General features: G+C 41.1%; 2 protein-coding genes across 4 annotated transcripts in view; both read left to right on the top strand.

Moving 5' to 3' along the window:
* The window catches only part of LOC104952331 (uncharacterized), a 43,639-nt gene that overhangs the window by 12,534 nt on the left and 15,530 nt on the right, over nt 1–15,575 (top strand). Inside the window, exons 6-8 of the mRNA XM_010779143.1 lie at nt 6,928–7,077; nt 8,235–8,566; nt 8,688–11,324. Coding sequence (XP_010777445.1) covers nt 6,928–7,077; nt 8,235–8,566; nt 8,688–11,324 — 3,119 coding nt within the window. The remainder of the gene's footprint in view (nt 1–6,927; nt 7,078–8,234; nt 8,567–8,687; nt 11,325–15,575) is intronic.
* LOC104952307 (prune homolog 2 with BCH domain) overlaps nt 11,331–15,575 on the top strand; it is an 8,363-nt gene continuing 4,118 nt past the window's right edge. The window contains exons 1-2 of one of the 3 annotated variants that reach the window (XM_010779105.1): nt 11,331–12,290; nt 14,100–14,495. In XM_010779105.1, the coding sequence (XP_010777407.1) occupies nt 11,332–12,290; nt 14,100–14,495 (1,355 nt within the window). In that variant the 5' untranslated portion in view covers nt 11,331. Of the gene's footprint in view, nt 12,291–14,096; nt 14,496–15,575 lie in introns of all 3 variants that reach the window. The other 2 variants (XM_010779103.1, XM_010779106.1) reach the window with 2 other exon arrangements.

Here is a 15,575-nt window from a genome sequence, read left to right as displayed (position 1 = left end):
ACACACACACACACACACACACACACACACACACACACACACACACACACACACACACACACACACACAAACACACAGAGGGTGCTTTAAGCCCTGTAAGCCCCTTGCTTTTCTCCCTGCTGTAACTTCTAATGTGTTCACCCCCCTCCCATCACCAACACTACACCCCCCAAAAAATCATTCATTATTTCTTTTATATCTCCTTTTCACTTCCAAAGCCCATTTTTCTCAGCGGCTGCCTAGCGTGCGGTATTAGGCTATGTGTAAAATAAATGATGTCTGTAGCCGTAGGGGTATGGCTCTGCCTCCCCCAGAAAACTACCTAACGTCCAAGGAACATTAAACACCCAGATCCTCGTTTAGCGAATAAATAACCATTCATTTGAATGGCTTTGTCTGTGTGTGAGCACTGGACTCTCTGTGCATATTTTACCAGTGCTGTGCCTGCATGCTGTGTGTCAGGAGAGAGGGAGGAAGAGAGGGAGAGGGAGTGTGTGTGAGAGAGGGCCCATTAGAGACTTAATATAGAATAAATGGCCAGGGGCCTGTGTGTCGCCAGCGGACCCTCCAACTCCACAGCGTCATGGTGGGTTACTAATGACCTGAGATCGGGCTCAAAAATGAACTCCTTATATGCATGTCATTTGCAGTGTGTATATATTTATATATTATTTTTTAATTGTGTTTGAAAAGAGAGTAAAACGGTATGAGTGTCATTTATTGAGGGGGCTTAGGGAAGTTCTGCCTTAAATGATTCTTTCCAGAAAACTAAATAAATTAGATTCAATTAGTCTTTAATGGTTTATGTGTTATGTGTTTGTCAAAGTGTGTTTTTTGTCTGTGTGCGTGTTTGATCGCCGTTAAAGAGGACAGTGTTGGATTTCGGGTTTGAAAAAATGTGTCTGTGATTGCCTAGTTAGAGGAAGAAAAAGCTTCAGTTTGGTGCAACGACAAGGACACATCGTATAGACTGACTAATGCATTTTTGTATACTGTACAAACATACATTAGTCAGTCTGTGTGCTCCTTTATTATGGAAGAGAAAAGTGGAAATGAATGGAGTTTCATTCTTTTAAAAGCACAGCGCCTGTCTGGATGTTTCTGTGTGTCATTTGTATCTGCTCATCAATGTGCGCTACATTTGAAGCCGTAAAGGCAAATAGTTCCGTTCCTCAAACAATATTTTCATGTTTTGCTACAACGGCACAAAATAATGCTCAAGAACTATCATGAGGAAATGCTTTTTGTAATTCAGTATAAGCATAGTTGTATTGAAGGTGTCACATTGCATAATTAAGTTGAGTGTATAAAGCTGTGAAAGCCGTAAGTAATACAATTGCAATGCAACCTTGTCAGCTTTGCTTTATTGCGTATTGTAAATAATGTTGCTTTAGTTTACCAATTCTCAGTCTGTACCACAAAGATAAGACTTTTCTAGTTGTCAGCTAAGAGCATTTGCTTGTTTGTCTGACCTTTTTAATTATTATTATTTCGGCATATAAGAACAACACTGTGATTTAAATGTTGTGTCATAGGAGCCCAGACCTTTTATTTCTAATGTTGCCTCACAAACTATTTAATGGCAATGACCAAGAGACTGAGCTGATATTTGGTAACTTAGTAAATAAATAACAAATACCATAAGCATTATGGAGTTCAAACTTTAAGTCTAATTTTCATTGCTCAAAGATCCAATAAATATTGCATTATCTGTATACATTTAGAGAATACCGGCAAATACATACTGTAGGTTAGTTAGTTAGTTAATTTGATTTATTGAGCAGATTTGAAAGTATTTCAAGAAAAAATGAAATTGTTTTTAAACAGAATAAAAAATGATCAGCAACTAGTAATTTCTAGTAATGTCCTAGTTTTACATTATTTTTGCGTGGCTGTTTGTCGTGTTGTGAAAGACATGTAGTGTGTCTAATGCATTATTTAAGTGTCAATATTTGCTGTTGCTTCTGCCCACACAGACGGGTGTGAACTTGTATGTGGTCAAGCTATTTTATTAGGGTCAACAATTTGTCCCTGTGTACAGTGTTTGTTATATGGTCTAACAGGCTGGTAGCAGCACTGTATCAGCTATGGAAGATTCACCGCATGAGCCAATAGGGGTCAAGACCCTTGCTCAAGGGCACACAGTGTTTGTGCAGCAGCACCTGTGGATGTGGGAGACATGACAGCCAATAGCTAGATTGACTCAAGGTAACAGAGGAGTTTCACATCTCTTCTTCTAATGTTTTTAAAAAGACTTACATGGAGCTCAAATGAATAAACACACACACTCAAAACACATTATTCACATGTTCATGCCAGCGAGTGTGTGTTTGTGTATCAGAGGTTGTCATGGCTCAGTAATTAGCGCTGGCAGATGAAACATTGGTCGGATAAATAGTTGTCATGCTGTGGAGTTGATGAACTGTGGGAAGGACAGGAGCCCACACACACACACACACACACACACACACACACACACACACACACACACACACACACACACACACACACACACACACACACACACACACAAACTCATGAATATGTGAATGATGTGTTTTTTGCATGTTAACATGGTCATTTAGTTAAAGAATATGTTTTGATGTTCTTTGCTTTCTCTCTTTTAAAATCTATTTGCACTTTTAAAGATTGAACAGGAAGAGCGATGGGAAAGTAGTTAAGCTTTGTTATTTTTGTATGAACTGTCAATACAAGGATTAGGCTAATCCAATGTTCAAACCTGATATCTGAATAATAGTTTTTTACGTTGTTTATTGTCGAAGGTTAAACACATCTGCTTATAGGATAATGCATGTATGACTTAAGACATTACTGTGGATTTGTATTCTTCCATTTATGTTTTATGTTGTTGATTTGATTTTTCTATTCTTTCTGTGACCGTGTGTGTGTGTTTGTGTGTCCATCTCTCCATCTGAAGTATGCTTTAGGTTTCATATCGGAAACGTTGATTGTCTCTAATGTCTTGTTTGTTCACAGTCCTCCGGCCCTTCTGTTTGTTTATGCGGGGCCAGTTTTGCCCTACGCCACTTGCACAAATAATTATGCTCACTAATGAAGGGGCCCGCAGCCACAGCACTCTGTAAATGCCTTTCTGATGAGAGGCAGTAGGAGACAGCAGGTGCAGGGTGGGCCTCCCAGGGACTAAGATTGAAGACCAGGAAGTCAGGAGGGCCCGCGCCTCCACCCCTCTATTTTTCTATTCCTCTCTGACTTCCTGGTTCTCTTTATTCTGGCTCTTCAGTGACTGTCTTTGGTGAGTGTCCTGATTTAGCCACTGTATACTCTTCTTATTCTAAATCTACATAAACATGAAATTCTATGTACCGTAGTCTGAGATGAGCTAATTCCATGAACACAATAAAGCACATAATATACACATTTAATATATATGTGTGGTATTCTATATCTTAATATGGGAATACATTCAGAATAATGTAACCAAAGATGAATCACTTTTCTCTGTTTCACTGTTGACTGTAACAGACATAGTTTCAAGTTATGAAAAAAATCATATACATATTTGAACAAGTTTGGAAAACCACTTTACAAGTCGTTCATTCTGTAGCTTAATTTAAACAAAAAAGAACTTGCGCTGATGTTGTTTCCTAATCATCTCCTCCGCAACCTCTCATTCTTTCTCTTCCCACATTTCATTCTCCCCCTGTGGCTTCCTTGGGCTATGAGGGCAAACAAATAAACAAAACAAAACATTTATAGACTCAGTGCTTGCATCTTGGCCCCAAAATCCCTGCACTTAGAGCTGAGCGAATGAAGCATGCGGAGAAGGCCCATATGAGAAAGGCAGACAGAAAGACATTTGGGCTCCTTTCTCTGCAAACTTTTACCCCCCTCCCCTTCTCCCTCTGTCTCTCCAAAAACTTCATAAGCAGTAATACTCTTGTGTACGCGTGTGTGTGCACGAGAGCGTTTGACTGTTGGTTTGTAGGCACATGCGTGAGTTTGGCTATGTGTGTGTGTGTGTGTGTGTGTGTGTGGCAAGTAGTATATGTTGCACGTGTGTGCGTGCATTTGCATGTGTGTATTTGAGCAGGGTGGTGTCAGCTCGCTCCTTGCCACCCCATTTGCTGTAGCTGTACCGCTGTGATCACAGACAGATGTATAAATCAAACCTCGCTTGATGGATTCATCAGGGTGGCGAAACGATCGCCTGAGAAGAACTCGCAAGTCTCTTAGCGTTCTGTGTTCTGACGGAAAGGGTATGCAAAGAGCCTAAATGGATGAACGCTTGATTAATTCTTTGCCGGAGATGTTGGCGACAGCAGGAAATGTGTTTTTGCTTTGACTGTGTTTGCACGGGAATTTACGCGCGCGGGGCGTGAGTTATGAGGCCTGAGTTTTGTACCTAAGGCTATTGTGCATAATGATGGCAGGTTGGGAGAACTGCAAGCAGCCGCTAAAGACTTGCTACCTGTGGAGCAAAGACAACCAAGAGAAAGGGAGGGAGTGTTTGTGTGCGTGTGTGTCTGTGTGTGTGCGTGCGTCTGTTTGTATATGTGTTTGTTTGTGTGTGCGCGTGTGTTAGTGTGAGCAAAATATGTGAAATAAAGTAATATAAGGGCTAAGTGTGACGGAATCAAGAGACACCGGTGAGGGGGGAAACGAATCAAATGAACTGTAAGGATTTGGTTAAAGAAAAATATAAGATAAAGGAAATGATGCCATTAGAAAATAAATATGAGATACACCCAAAGTTCAGTTAAAGGTAGAATAATTCCCCTTTGATTCACAAATTATCGGCATGTGCATCAGTTCTGACTGTTTTGACCATTGACATTGGTCAGTGACTGATTCCACAAAGTCCAAAGTTGGATTTATCTGTCATTCATTGGGTCAATGGTCTTCAGCTGATTCACTCATCAGAGGCCATAAAGATCTGGTTAGCTTATGTTGCACTATCACCATCATCACAACAGATTATCTTTCCTTTCATTGTGTTTGTTAAGAAATATTTTGAAACCTACTGTAGAGATATTGCTTAAGGGTTTTCAGGGTTTTATGTTGTATTTTCCCTTACTTATATTACTATCTTTATGTTATGTTGCACGTTTTCTTATCTTTTTTATTGCAACATTTATTTTAGGTGTTTTCGCTTTACTGTTATTGATGTATAACATTTTACAGGCAAATTAGCTTTTAAATAAAAAAGGACGTTTCTGAAAATTAAGAGTTTAAAAGGAAACTGTTGGGTTTTGATATCTCAGCTTACTAAAAGCTCAACAAATGATAAACAGGTTTCTTTGTCCGGATCCTAAGGTTCTTGGAGACAGTTAGCAAGTGGATTTTTATCGCTAACATGTTGGTAATTTATAAGAAAAAGCAATCTGTGTATCTGGGGGTGGCAGAAAGAGGGTGAAAGAGGAGGGGCAGGCAATATGAGTAGTAATTTACTAAGTTAAGAGCCAAATGGTAGACAGACTGTCGCTCTGCGTGTTATCTCAGAGATTTGCACTCTGCTCGCTTTCTGACTATTTCCCTGCCTGTGTGTGTGTGAGAATGTGTTGTGCAGTTTGGTGTGCATATGCACGCAGTTGGGTTGTAGCTTTAGAATATCAGCATCATTTGAGCATTGCTTTGTTGTATTGTAAATCATGAAGGCTTTATGGCTTTACCAGCGCTCATATGTGTACGTAATGGTACATATTTGTTCATACACTGAGATTACAGTAGACGACTGCAGGCGGATTCGTGTGTGTATCTGCATGTGTCAGGGTTACATGTGCATTTGCTTGTGTGTTTGTACTTATGTGAGTGAATATGTGTGTTTTAACGAATCTTGGGAAGCGTCATTGCACTCATCAGGATATCAGTGTTGAGAAATGGCAGTGTCAGTGAAGTGACAGTTGTGTGTGTGTTAGGATTGATGGGCCTTAGTCTAACAGCAGCCATATTGTGAAGAGGGAAAAGGATGAAGGGATGGAGGGAGGAACTGAGGGAGGAGTATTGTAGCCCCCTCATCCTCACAGGTTAATATTGACACAGCCTGGGCAGATACAGTGCCTGCAGCGATCATCAATCACTTTCACTGGACCCAAACACACATACACACATTCAAGCAGAGAGAAGGACCACATACACTGTAAGATACACACAGAAAATAATACAAACTTTTAAAGTCGGGCAGAATCATTCTATTTAGACACGTTAAGCAAAATGATAAAAACTCACACATTAATGTAATGTGTTTGCCTCTATTAGCTTTACTAAAACGACAGTATCTCTTTTGTTTAAAAGTTCTACTTAAATAAGCACAAAAACAATTTTGACAACTTTACAAAACAAACAGTTGTACAACAAATCTAGATTAATCAAGCAAATATGTTTTCAAAAGTATCACTTTGTGTGTAACCCAGCGTTTCAAATTATGGTTTCCATAAGATTGTTGTTAATCATTTCAGAAAGAAAGAAAAAGCAAGTTTCCTTGACAAGCAAAACAATTAATTAATGCAACTTTCCATCCATCAATCATTGTGTGTGTCACTGAATTACCATAATCTGTGCATGGTGGCTGTTTTAAGAGCAAACAGTTAATTTCAAAACAATAAATCAAAAAGTGTCTCTACCCCTCTGTGCGTTTTGACAGCTTCGTCTCTCATTGCTACAGATGAAGCCTTACTTCAAACCATTTCAGTTTTCCTAAAATGTTTTAATCATATGCGCAATGAAAGGCAGGGGTCTAACAAAGTTTCCCATACAGCTGTAACCAAAATGTCTATTAATCACTTTGGGAATATTCAAATACAATGTAATAAATGCTTTTTTTTCATAATGACTTCATTAATAAAAAAAAAAGTTGCATTGGCCTAGTAATTAGCATTAGACATTTAAGATATTGATTCTTGCCCCTTCTTTCTGCTTATTTTTGTCTTTTTTTATATAATCTCCCAGGACTGGCATGGTTATGTGGACGGGCTGGAATCATTCAGCCATCGCCATGGCTATGAAGCTCTGGTGGGTCTCCTATCCACCAATGATACAGTTCACCATCCCCGCCAGCAGGTGGCTGTCTACTCTAACAACACAGATCTCCTAAACCAGGTAAATCACATTTACAACCACCAACACAGCCACGCACACACATGTCAAGAATAATGGTGCTTCTTTTATAAACACACCCCTATGAATAACGTTGAGGAATTACAATTTGCATTGTGATGTGTTTTTTTTCTTTTTCAATTTAATTAATCCTTTTTGGAACCCTAAGTGGAGCACAGTACAACCTGAACATATTATCAGGGGACTTATACCTATAACTTTTACGAGGGTTTTTGTCTACGTTTAAATTGTAAGATGAAAACCATGATGAAAACACAGGAAAACCCCAGACATTACAACGCTGTGGTAGAAAACTTTCCATCAAAAAGTAGTCACTCCCAAAGTATACTCTTCTTAGCATTGTAAACTGTAAATGGGACCATTATTTAAACAATGAACATAATGTTTACAACGTTTAATAACATAATAAATCAAGTGGGATTTCCTATCAATATTCCCATTGACTTATATACTATCAAAAATGCAACCAGAAGAGTCACTGGCCATTAGAAAGCATGCATATTTACGGCCCGTCCACACGGCGGCGTGCGTTGAAGCTTCAACGCTTTTTCCCATTCACTTTGAATGGGGTGATGTCACGCTTTGCCGAACTGCATTGTGGGAGTGTTGCTTCGCTTTGCTCGCTTCAAAAGTTGAGCAATGTTCAATTTTGAAGCTTCTGCGGAAGCATCAGCTAATCAAATCATATGCCAGTACAAGCTCTAACCAATCAAACCGCGTGCTTGTGTGTCCGGGGCGGGAGGTTCAAGCTTCAACGCACGCCGCCGTGTGGAAGCTGCGTTAAGGCCTGTATTGGCTTCACTTTTCAAAACCGGAGGTACAGCTAGCCGCAGAAGCTTAGGAGTTCCCGAAAAAAGCAAACAAGTTATTTTGTCTCGAATATTTAGTTTTTGAGGTACTGGTAGGCAGATTGTGTTACTTCTACTGTAAGTGGAGTTTTGCAAGCTTCTCCCCTTGTTTATTACTGTTAATTTGCCAGCTGCCTGTTGAAGCCTCATTTACTGAAGAGTTATTAGAGGGGTCGTCCACAGTTTTATTTCTCCTAACCCTGGGAAGGAAAACAAATAAGCTAACTATTGTTTTGAAGAAAATACATTAGAATAAGCCAAAAAGTAAAACATAATGGCTTTATATTGCAGATCTGCTGTGAGTTGGAAGAGTCTTCCAGCTGGTCTCTTTCTGGTGAAATGGAGGCCAGGGGGGGTCTCCAGGTCTATCACATTCCTATAAACACCTGCTTAACTTCCGGTACTCCTCCTCTGCTGGTAGAAGAAATAAAGGGCCTCCTCAGGGACTTTGTCGATCGGCGGAGCTCTGTATTAGCCTGCCACCCCAGCAGTAGGACCTCTTCCACAGAGGGAGTGGCAGGCAGTGTCGAGTTCTCCCAGGGATCATCTGGTATCAATGACATGGATGGCTCTGACATTGAGAGAACCGAGGGAGGCAGTGGAGATGTGGTGCCAATCGCAAGGTACTTAGATGCATTGCTGTATCATCCAGTATTGGTTCAAATCTCATATATATCTTGAAAAAACGTATGGATAGAAATCGACACAATTCATTGATGGTGTTTGTTTTATCTTTGCACATAGAGTGATGACTGATGGAGAAGAAGTCACAGGAGGGGTAGGTGCTGGTGCTGGTGGGGAGCTTGTGAGCCCCGACAGTGGTATGACCACCATCCGGAGCAGCCGCTCCTCCAAAGAGAGTTCGGTGTTCCTCAGTGATGACAGCCCAGTCGGGGAAGTTATAGCAGGAGGAGGACCAGCTGCAGGACCAGGAGGACTCTTCCTGAGAAACCCTTCTCCCCTGGGAATGTTATCCCTCTCACCTCCTGTTCCACCTGAGAGGAGGAAGAACCGCTGCGGCAGAAATAAGAATGAAAACTTAGACCTGTTTAGTTTTGACCCACTAAATAGCAGTGACCAGTCAATGCAAACAAGGGGAGAATTAGCAACTTCTGGAGCGAGAGTAGATGAAGTAGAAACAAGAGAAGGTAGCTCTAGCTTATCAGAACTTGATGAGCTCAGCTTGTTGGATTTCTCTGCTTCATTAGGTGGGCTTGACAGTAGACATTTTTCAATTGACGACCATGGTCAAATCCATGGTAGTGACATGACTGACACTGTGGTTCCTCCAACTCCAGTCAACAGCTTGGTAGGTAGCCGTCCACCCAGCAGTTGTGGGGTCCGGTTCTTTCCAGAAGATGTAGTTGAAAGGATTAATGGCCTGCAGCACAAGGACAGTGTGTCATCTTCATTGTCAGAGACCTGGGATGAACTTGGCTTTGAAACACAAGGAGCGATGTCCTTGAGTGACAGTAATGCCTGGAATAGGACCAAAGGATCTGAGAGCCCGCTGAATATCATAGAGGAAGATAGAGGGAAAGAGTCACTTGATGATATGACTGAACAAAACAGCAAAGAAGAGATCTTAAAATCAGAAAATGCCCAACAGAGGGGAAAGAACCTTGAGCCCCAGCTTAGTCTGATCACTGAGCAGACTGAATCATACGACACCTGGAACCCAGAGTCTGTAGGTCACGATAAGTGGAACACCATTACCTTACATAGTCTGCAATTGACACCACCAGAGGAGGAATGTATTGGAAAATGCAGGGCTGGTATCATTGGAGTGAAAGAAAAAACATCCTCATTGTTGAGAAAGAAAGCAACCCTAAACACTCTAACACCAGACACATCTAAAGAAGATGACGAAGGGGTCCAAGGGAAAAAAGGAGACAGGCAAATGGAGCTCCTAGATTTTTGGACATACTCAGCTCAGAAGGGATTTCTCAAATCAGATAGCGGAACCACCACGTCTTACCCTGAATCCCTAGATTTGTGGAATATGACAATCAGGGATGACAGTCTATCACCTCTCACGACCCCTGACAACTTGTCTGGAAACTCAGGTTCTTTCTGTGGGGTGATCCCAAACGTTAAGACTGGTGCATCTGTGGAAAGTCCAGAAGGATTCCCTGATGGTGGAATGGTGATGTGGAACACCACCATACAGGAAGACAGCTCTTCCACAGTAACAAGCCCTGAAGGACCTGGAAATGGAAAGAACCTTAGTCACATGGGATCCCTGGACACCAGTGATTCTCCAGAGACACATGTAAACAAACAGGTAGAACAAGAAACCGCTAAAGGGGAGGAGAGAGGTATGAATAAAGTACTTACTCAATCACCGGAAGAAGTGGGATGGAAAGGTTACGAACACAATGTGAAAATAGTTATAGAGGCTGCAGAAGGTACAACACAGTGTGAAGAAACAGGCGACGATGACTTCCAGAGTTTTCAGAGCCAAGAGTGTGTCTTGCAGGACTTAGCATCTGAACGTTCAGAATATGAGACTACCCCCCACCAAGGGACTGACATGTGGGACCTACCTGTGCCTGGCATGGTCACCTCTACTTCAGAATATGAAAATTTAGCAGCTGGCCCTTGGAGCCTGCCATCCTCCCCTGAGGCTCATTCTAGCCCCGCAGTAGACATGATACAGCTTGAGGAGCAGTCTAGCCCTTTTATAGCTGTGACAAGACCTAATCAGATCGAGGAGCCCAATCAATACCAGAAGGCTGACCCTCTGGGAAACACTGAATCCAGAGCAGATATTTCAGACAAAGAACAAACGACCAACCAAGTGTTCCTTTTTGAGGGAGCTAGTGAGTTGGGTCACATGATTAGCAGTGAAGTAAGTTCAAATGAGAGTAATGAGGACCAAACAACATCAAAGGAAGCTGATTGGATTGAGCAACATAGTGATCATTCCCCATTTGTCCTGGTGGACTACTCCACTGTCACTCAGATCACTTCACCTAAACATCATTCAGGTCCAGGAGAAGCTGCTGATACTCAAGTGCCGTGTGACCTATCATTATCCCCAAGTCTTGTTGACAATCCTGTTTTGAAAGATAATGCCACTGAAAGTGAAAGTGGTCATGACAATGAGAGCAATGGAAATGCAGTGGGAAGAACTACAGAAACCATGTCCTTAAGCTCCAGCTCTGGGGGGGATAGAGACACGCTGAAATATAGCCCCGACAGCCTTCGCCCAGGTAGTCTAGACGAACTCCGATCCAATTCAGATGGAGATTCATCCTCAGGCCTAGAAATGGATTACATCATTGTGTCTGGCACAGTAAAAGAAGCTGAGAGAGAATGGCATGATAGGCCTAAACAGTGTGTCAGTCAATCAAAAGGTACAAGAAAGTCCATGGAGACATTTAGCATGCTTTCTTATGCTGCCACTGTTCTACAAGCCCAAGCCAAAGCTGCAAACAGAGAGCACCAGGAGAACCCAGAACAAAGTATACAAAACCAAATTATCAGAGGTACTGACAGCACACAAAGCAAAGTAACAGAGCAAAGTCAAGCTGTCTCATGCCCACAATACCAAGCAAGTCTTGATATTACCACTGAGCATCACATGGTGCCACAAATAATCAGTCATAGCCAGTCAAAAACTAACTCTGAATCCTTTCATCAGTCAGATTCAAGATCAACAGAATGCAGTCCAACACAGGTAGAAGAAGGCAACTATGACGATAAGTCAAGCTTTGTGGCCAGAAGTGTGTCCCCATCACTTAGATATCCATCAGACCACTTCCTGAAGACCAGAGAGGAAGTTTATGTCCATTCACAGATTTCAATGGAAGATTCAGACGAGGGAGGGCAGTCACCCTCTGCACCTACACAGTGCCCCACTTCTTTGGGAGACCTTCAAGGCTGGGGGTCCCAGTTAGTGGGACAGGATGCACCGCAAACCACATGTGAACCACAATCACCTATACTTACCAACAGTTCAGTCTCCCACACCAGCTCTTTGCTTGGCACCCCTTTAAGTGAATCTGTCTATTCTACTCAAAGAGGACTTGGATTACCATTTTCTGGAGATTTGATGGAGGGTGAGAATGATGAAGAAGAGCTGGAGAAGATAACTGATAAAGAGAGCACAGAAAGACAACACTCAGGATCTTGCGATCTGCTAAGCTTCACTGAGGAGCTGGTTGGAGGTTCATCATTTCAACAAACAGGCTTACAAACTCTTGAGCCACAGAGGCTCCTACCAAATACAGTGGATTACTATAATGGCCAACCAGTAAGGACTGTTGATTGTGATGAATGGTTGACTGAACAACACATTGGAGATCATCAATCTTCTCAAGATCGCTTTGCACCTGTTTCGAGGTAAGCAAAAACTATGTATTAAGCTCTGTTTTATTCTACCTTGGACACACTTATAATTATTCAAAAGCAAGAACAATTATGTCATACCAAAAAAAAAATGAAGATAGATATTCAAGTTAAAAGACAACATACTCACCTTTTTGTCATGTACATCTGCTGTAGCCTTGCAAATGGTTATTGTTTGATTTCCAATTTTTTTTAGATATCCGTTACTGAGACTTCTAACTCTACACTAGAGAATACATATGCCTGTGCAGATGTATTGGTTCCGCTCAAACACACACACACACACACACACACACACACACACACACACACACACACACACACACACACACATACACACACACGTGCCGTGCCAACCACCCCTTCCCTCATGCTCCTTTAGTTCTCTGTTCAGTGTTTTAGTCTCTACAGCTTTCACAATGGTGTGAATGTCAGAGGAATATGGGAATCACTGAACAGACGGTCGGAATAGAGCTAGAAGGCCCTCGTGAAGAAATGAGTTATGTGTGTGTGTGGGTGTGTGTGTTGTATTGGTGAGTTAAAGACTAAGATTGACAGTGAGGATGTGAAAATGAATATGAGTGGTGTGACAGAAACTGATGTTGTGTCCGTCTGTGTGTTTGTGTATTGTTAGCGCAAAACAAACTGCATTTGTATGTGCATGTATTTCATTTGATTGTCAGGAAGCTTTGATCTGCAGCTCTGTGTGTGTTTATAAATCTGTTTACGCCTCATTAAATATGCATTACCTGCCTCATTACAGCTGGAGCCCCACCACAGCTAATGGAAACAGCTCCCCTAGCTCTCTTAGAAGGTGTGGGTGTGAGTGCATGCGTACAGGACTGTGTTTGAATGTTTGATTAGGTAATACCCAATGTATCAGTCAATAATAGTTTGTCCGTGTAGTTTCAATTTTACATTATCAATGAGTGAATACAATAGCCTCTTTGTGTCTATGTTTTTGTTTGCTTTCGTTGAATAGTTTTTGATATACTGTATGTGAAGTGGACTCATTGCTTCAATGTTTGTTATTCTGGACAAGTATTGCAAGATTTGGTTTTTGAATTAATGAATAGCAAGCAGAAAATGATTCTGCTTTGTGTGGATTTAAACACTGTTAAAAGTACCCTGTGGAGTTTTCTTGTAAACAAATGTTCTGTTTAAATAGGTGTTACTCACCAAAACACAATGTGTGTCCTTGAGGCCTAACAGACATGTTGAGTGCATTTCCTTCTTCAGAAAACATTTGCAATACATCTTATTTGTAGCTTTTGCAACCTGTTTTTGCTGGGGCAGTTCTACATTTACTTTCTGACATCTTTCAATCACTTATAATTGCAGGAATGTATATTGCACTTACTTGCATTCTCACCACACACGTGTCTTCATGTGTGTGGTGAGAACAGATGCAACACCCACCTGCAAACACCGTGCTTTATATTGCTACTAGTGGTCAAAAACTCCACAGGTTACCTTTAATGTAAAGCTAATATTAGGATTTAAACTCAACAGTGTGTTGGACAAACCACAGAACAGCAATTGACCAATGAAGATCTCATCTTGCAATCCATTCGAATATAGTATATATATTATAAAATATAGAATACAGTGGAGCAGATCATGAATGTATTGAATATAGTAATTTAAAGAAAAACATGATAGTGTTAACGTCAAAAAACATGAGTCATACAAAATACTAAAGGCAAATGGATGAGGTTCCTTGTCTCATTTGAATTTACAATTATTTCTGAATTTCTCCTTCTTTCTGTACTGATCCCTTATCCCCTATTCCCCTGAAAGAAGACAACAAGATGCGACTTCACAGCTTTCCTCCTCGCCAACCAACGAGAACGCTGCTTACCAGTGGACAGGAACTGAGAATGTAACCCAGGGCCAAACACAATACGGCTACAGCTACCACCACATTGACCATAGAACTGAAAACCAGTGCGCCCAAACAGCCTGTATGGATGAACATGGTTCTGAGTTTCAATATATAGCTGAAAGCCAGTATGGAGATGACTCCAACTCCATGTTCGCCTATGAACTCCAGTCCTCTCAGTATCAAGCTGATGGCCAGAGTCGGAATGAGACTTACGAGTTTGACGGACAGCCTTTCTACCAATCAAATGTCCACCCTGAGAGGGAAGATCATGCGCTGTATATGCCAGAGGAAAATATGTACTCTCTCCCATCAAGGTGAGCTTTTGCTCATACTGACTAAATGTTGCTCCTCAGTAGGTTCAACAGACTCAGCACTGTGTGAAAATGTGGGTGCTCTCATGTCCTTTTTGTATCAGACATCCCTTTTTCAAGTTAGCCTCCAAAAGACAATGTCATTTTAAATGAGTTTTTATTTCATTGTCTTTTCTTAAAAGCTGAAACATGATCATAGTTGTTTACTGTTCATTATAAATGAGGGAGAAAGAGAGCGCTAAGGATGTGCATAGACTTTCCACAGACTAAAAGCTGTACTACTGACTTTTACCACAAAGAGGCAGCACAGATCATTTTAACGCTGCAGTCCTTACAATATGTTGTACTTTGATGAACAGGTTCAAATATATTTATTAACTATTTCAGTGCATCCTGTGACATGATACATAATACAAAACGTTTTGAAGAAGCAAGATTGGGTCCATTTCTGATTTACAGAACTCAAAATGTGCAAAGACTGTGGCTGTGCTTAGGTCATGCAAAAGATAATCTACCCAAATCAGCAGGAGTGAAATTTAAAAGAAGTGTCAGTTTTGTTTATAGAGACCAATACCACCATTTTCCCTCAATTAGTCAACACATGATACCCCCTTTCTTTACACAATCAATAAGGATTAAGAAAAATAGAAAGAACTGCAGGAGGAGGAACTGAGGAGTACTGACTTGACCAGCGTATACCAATACAATATAGAACATCAAAGGGTGTTTGTCTATAAGGGACGGCCTTACAACATATTCAGTTGAGTTGCATTATGGGAAATACAGGACACATGCTAGAGAACAAAATTCCGATGTCTTTTTCAAATGATTGCTCACCAAAGATGTATTTTTTTTTGGCTCAATCAAAATTGAAATTAGTATTCAGTTAGTGTACATGCATACGTGTATTTTGTGTGTGTGTGTGTGTGTGTGTGTGTGTGTGTGTGTGTGTGTGTGTGTGTGTGTGTGTGTGTGTGTGTGTGTGTGTGTGTGTGTGTGTGTGTGTGTTCTGCAGTTTAATTGCTCCTTGTTAGCAGTTGCACCATGGTACTTGTTTTGCCCCACTTTGTAATTGTGGTGACC

The sequence above is a fragment of the Notothenia coriiceps genome, unplaced genomic scaffold (assembly GCF_000735185.1).
Source record: "Notothenia coriiceps isolate Sejong01 unplaced genomic scaffold, NC01 NC01_scaffold00019799, whole genome shotgun sequence".
Lineage (NCBI taxonomy): Eukaryota > Metazoa > Chordata > Actinopteri > Perciformes > Nototheniidae > Notothenia > Notothenia coriiceps.
The sequence above is the reverse complement of the archived record's forward strand: the minus strand, read 5'-3'. Positions and strand labels throughout refer to the sequence as shown.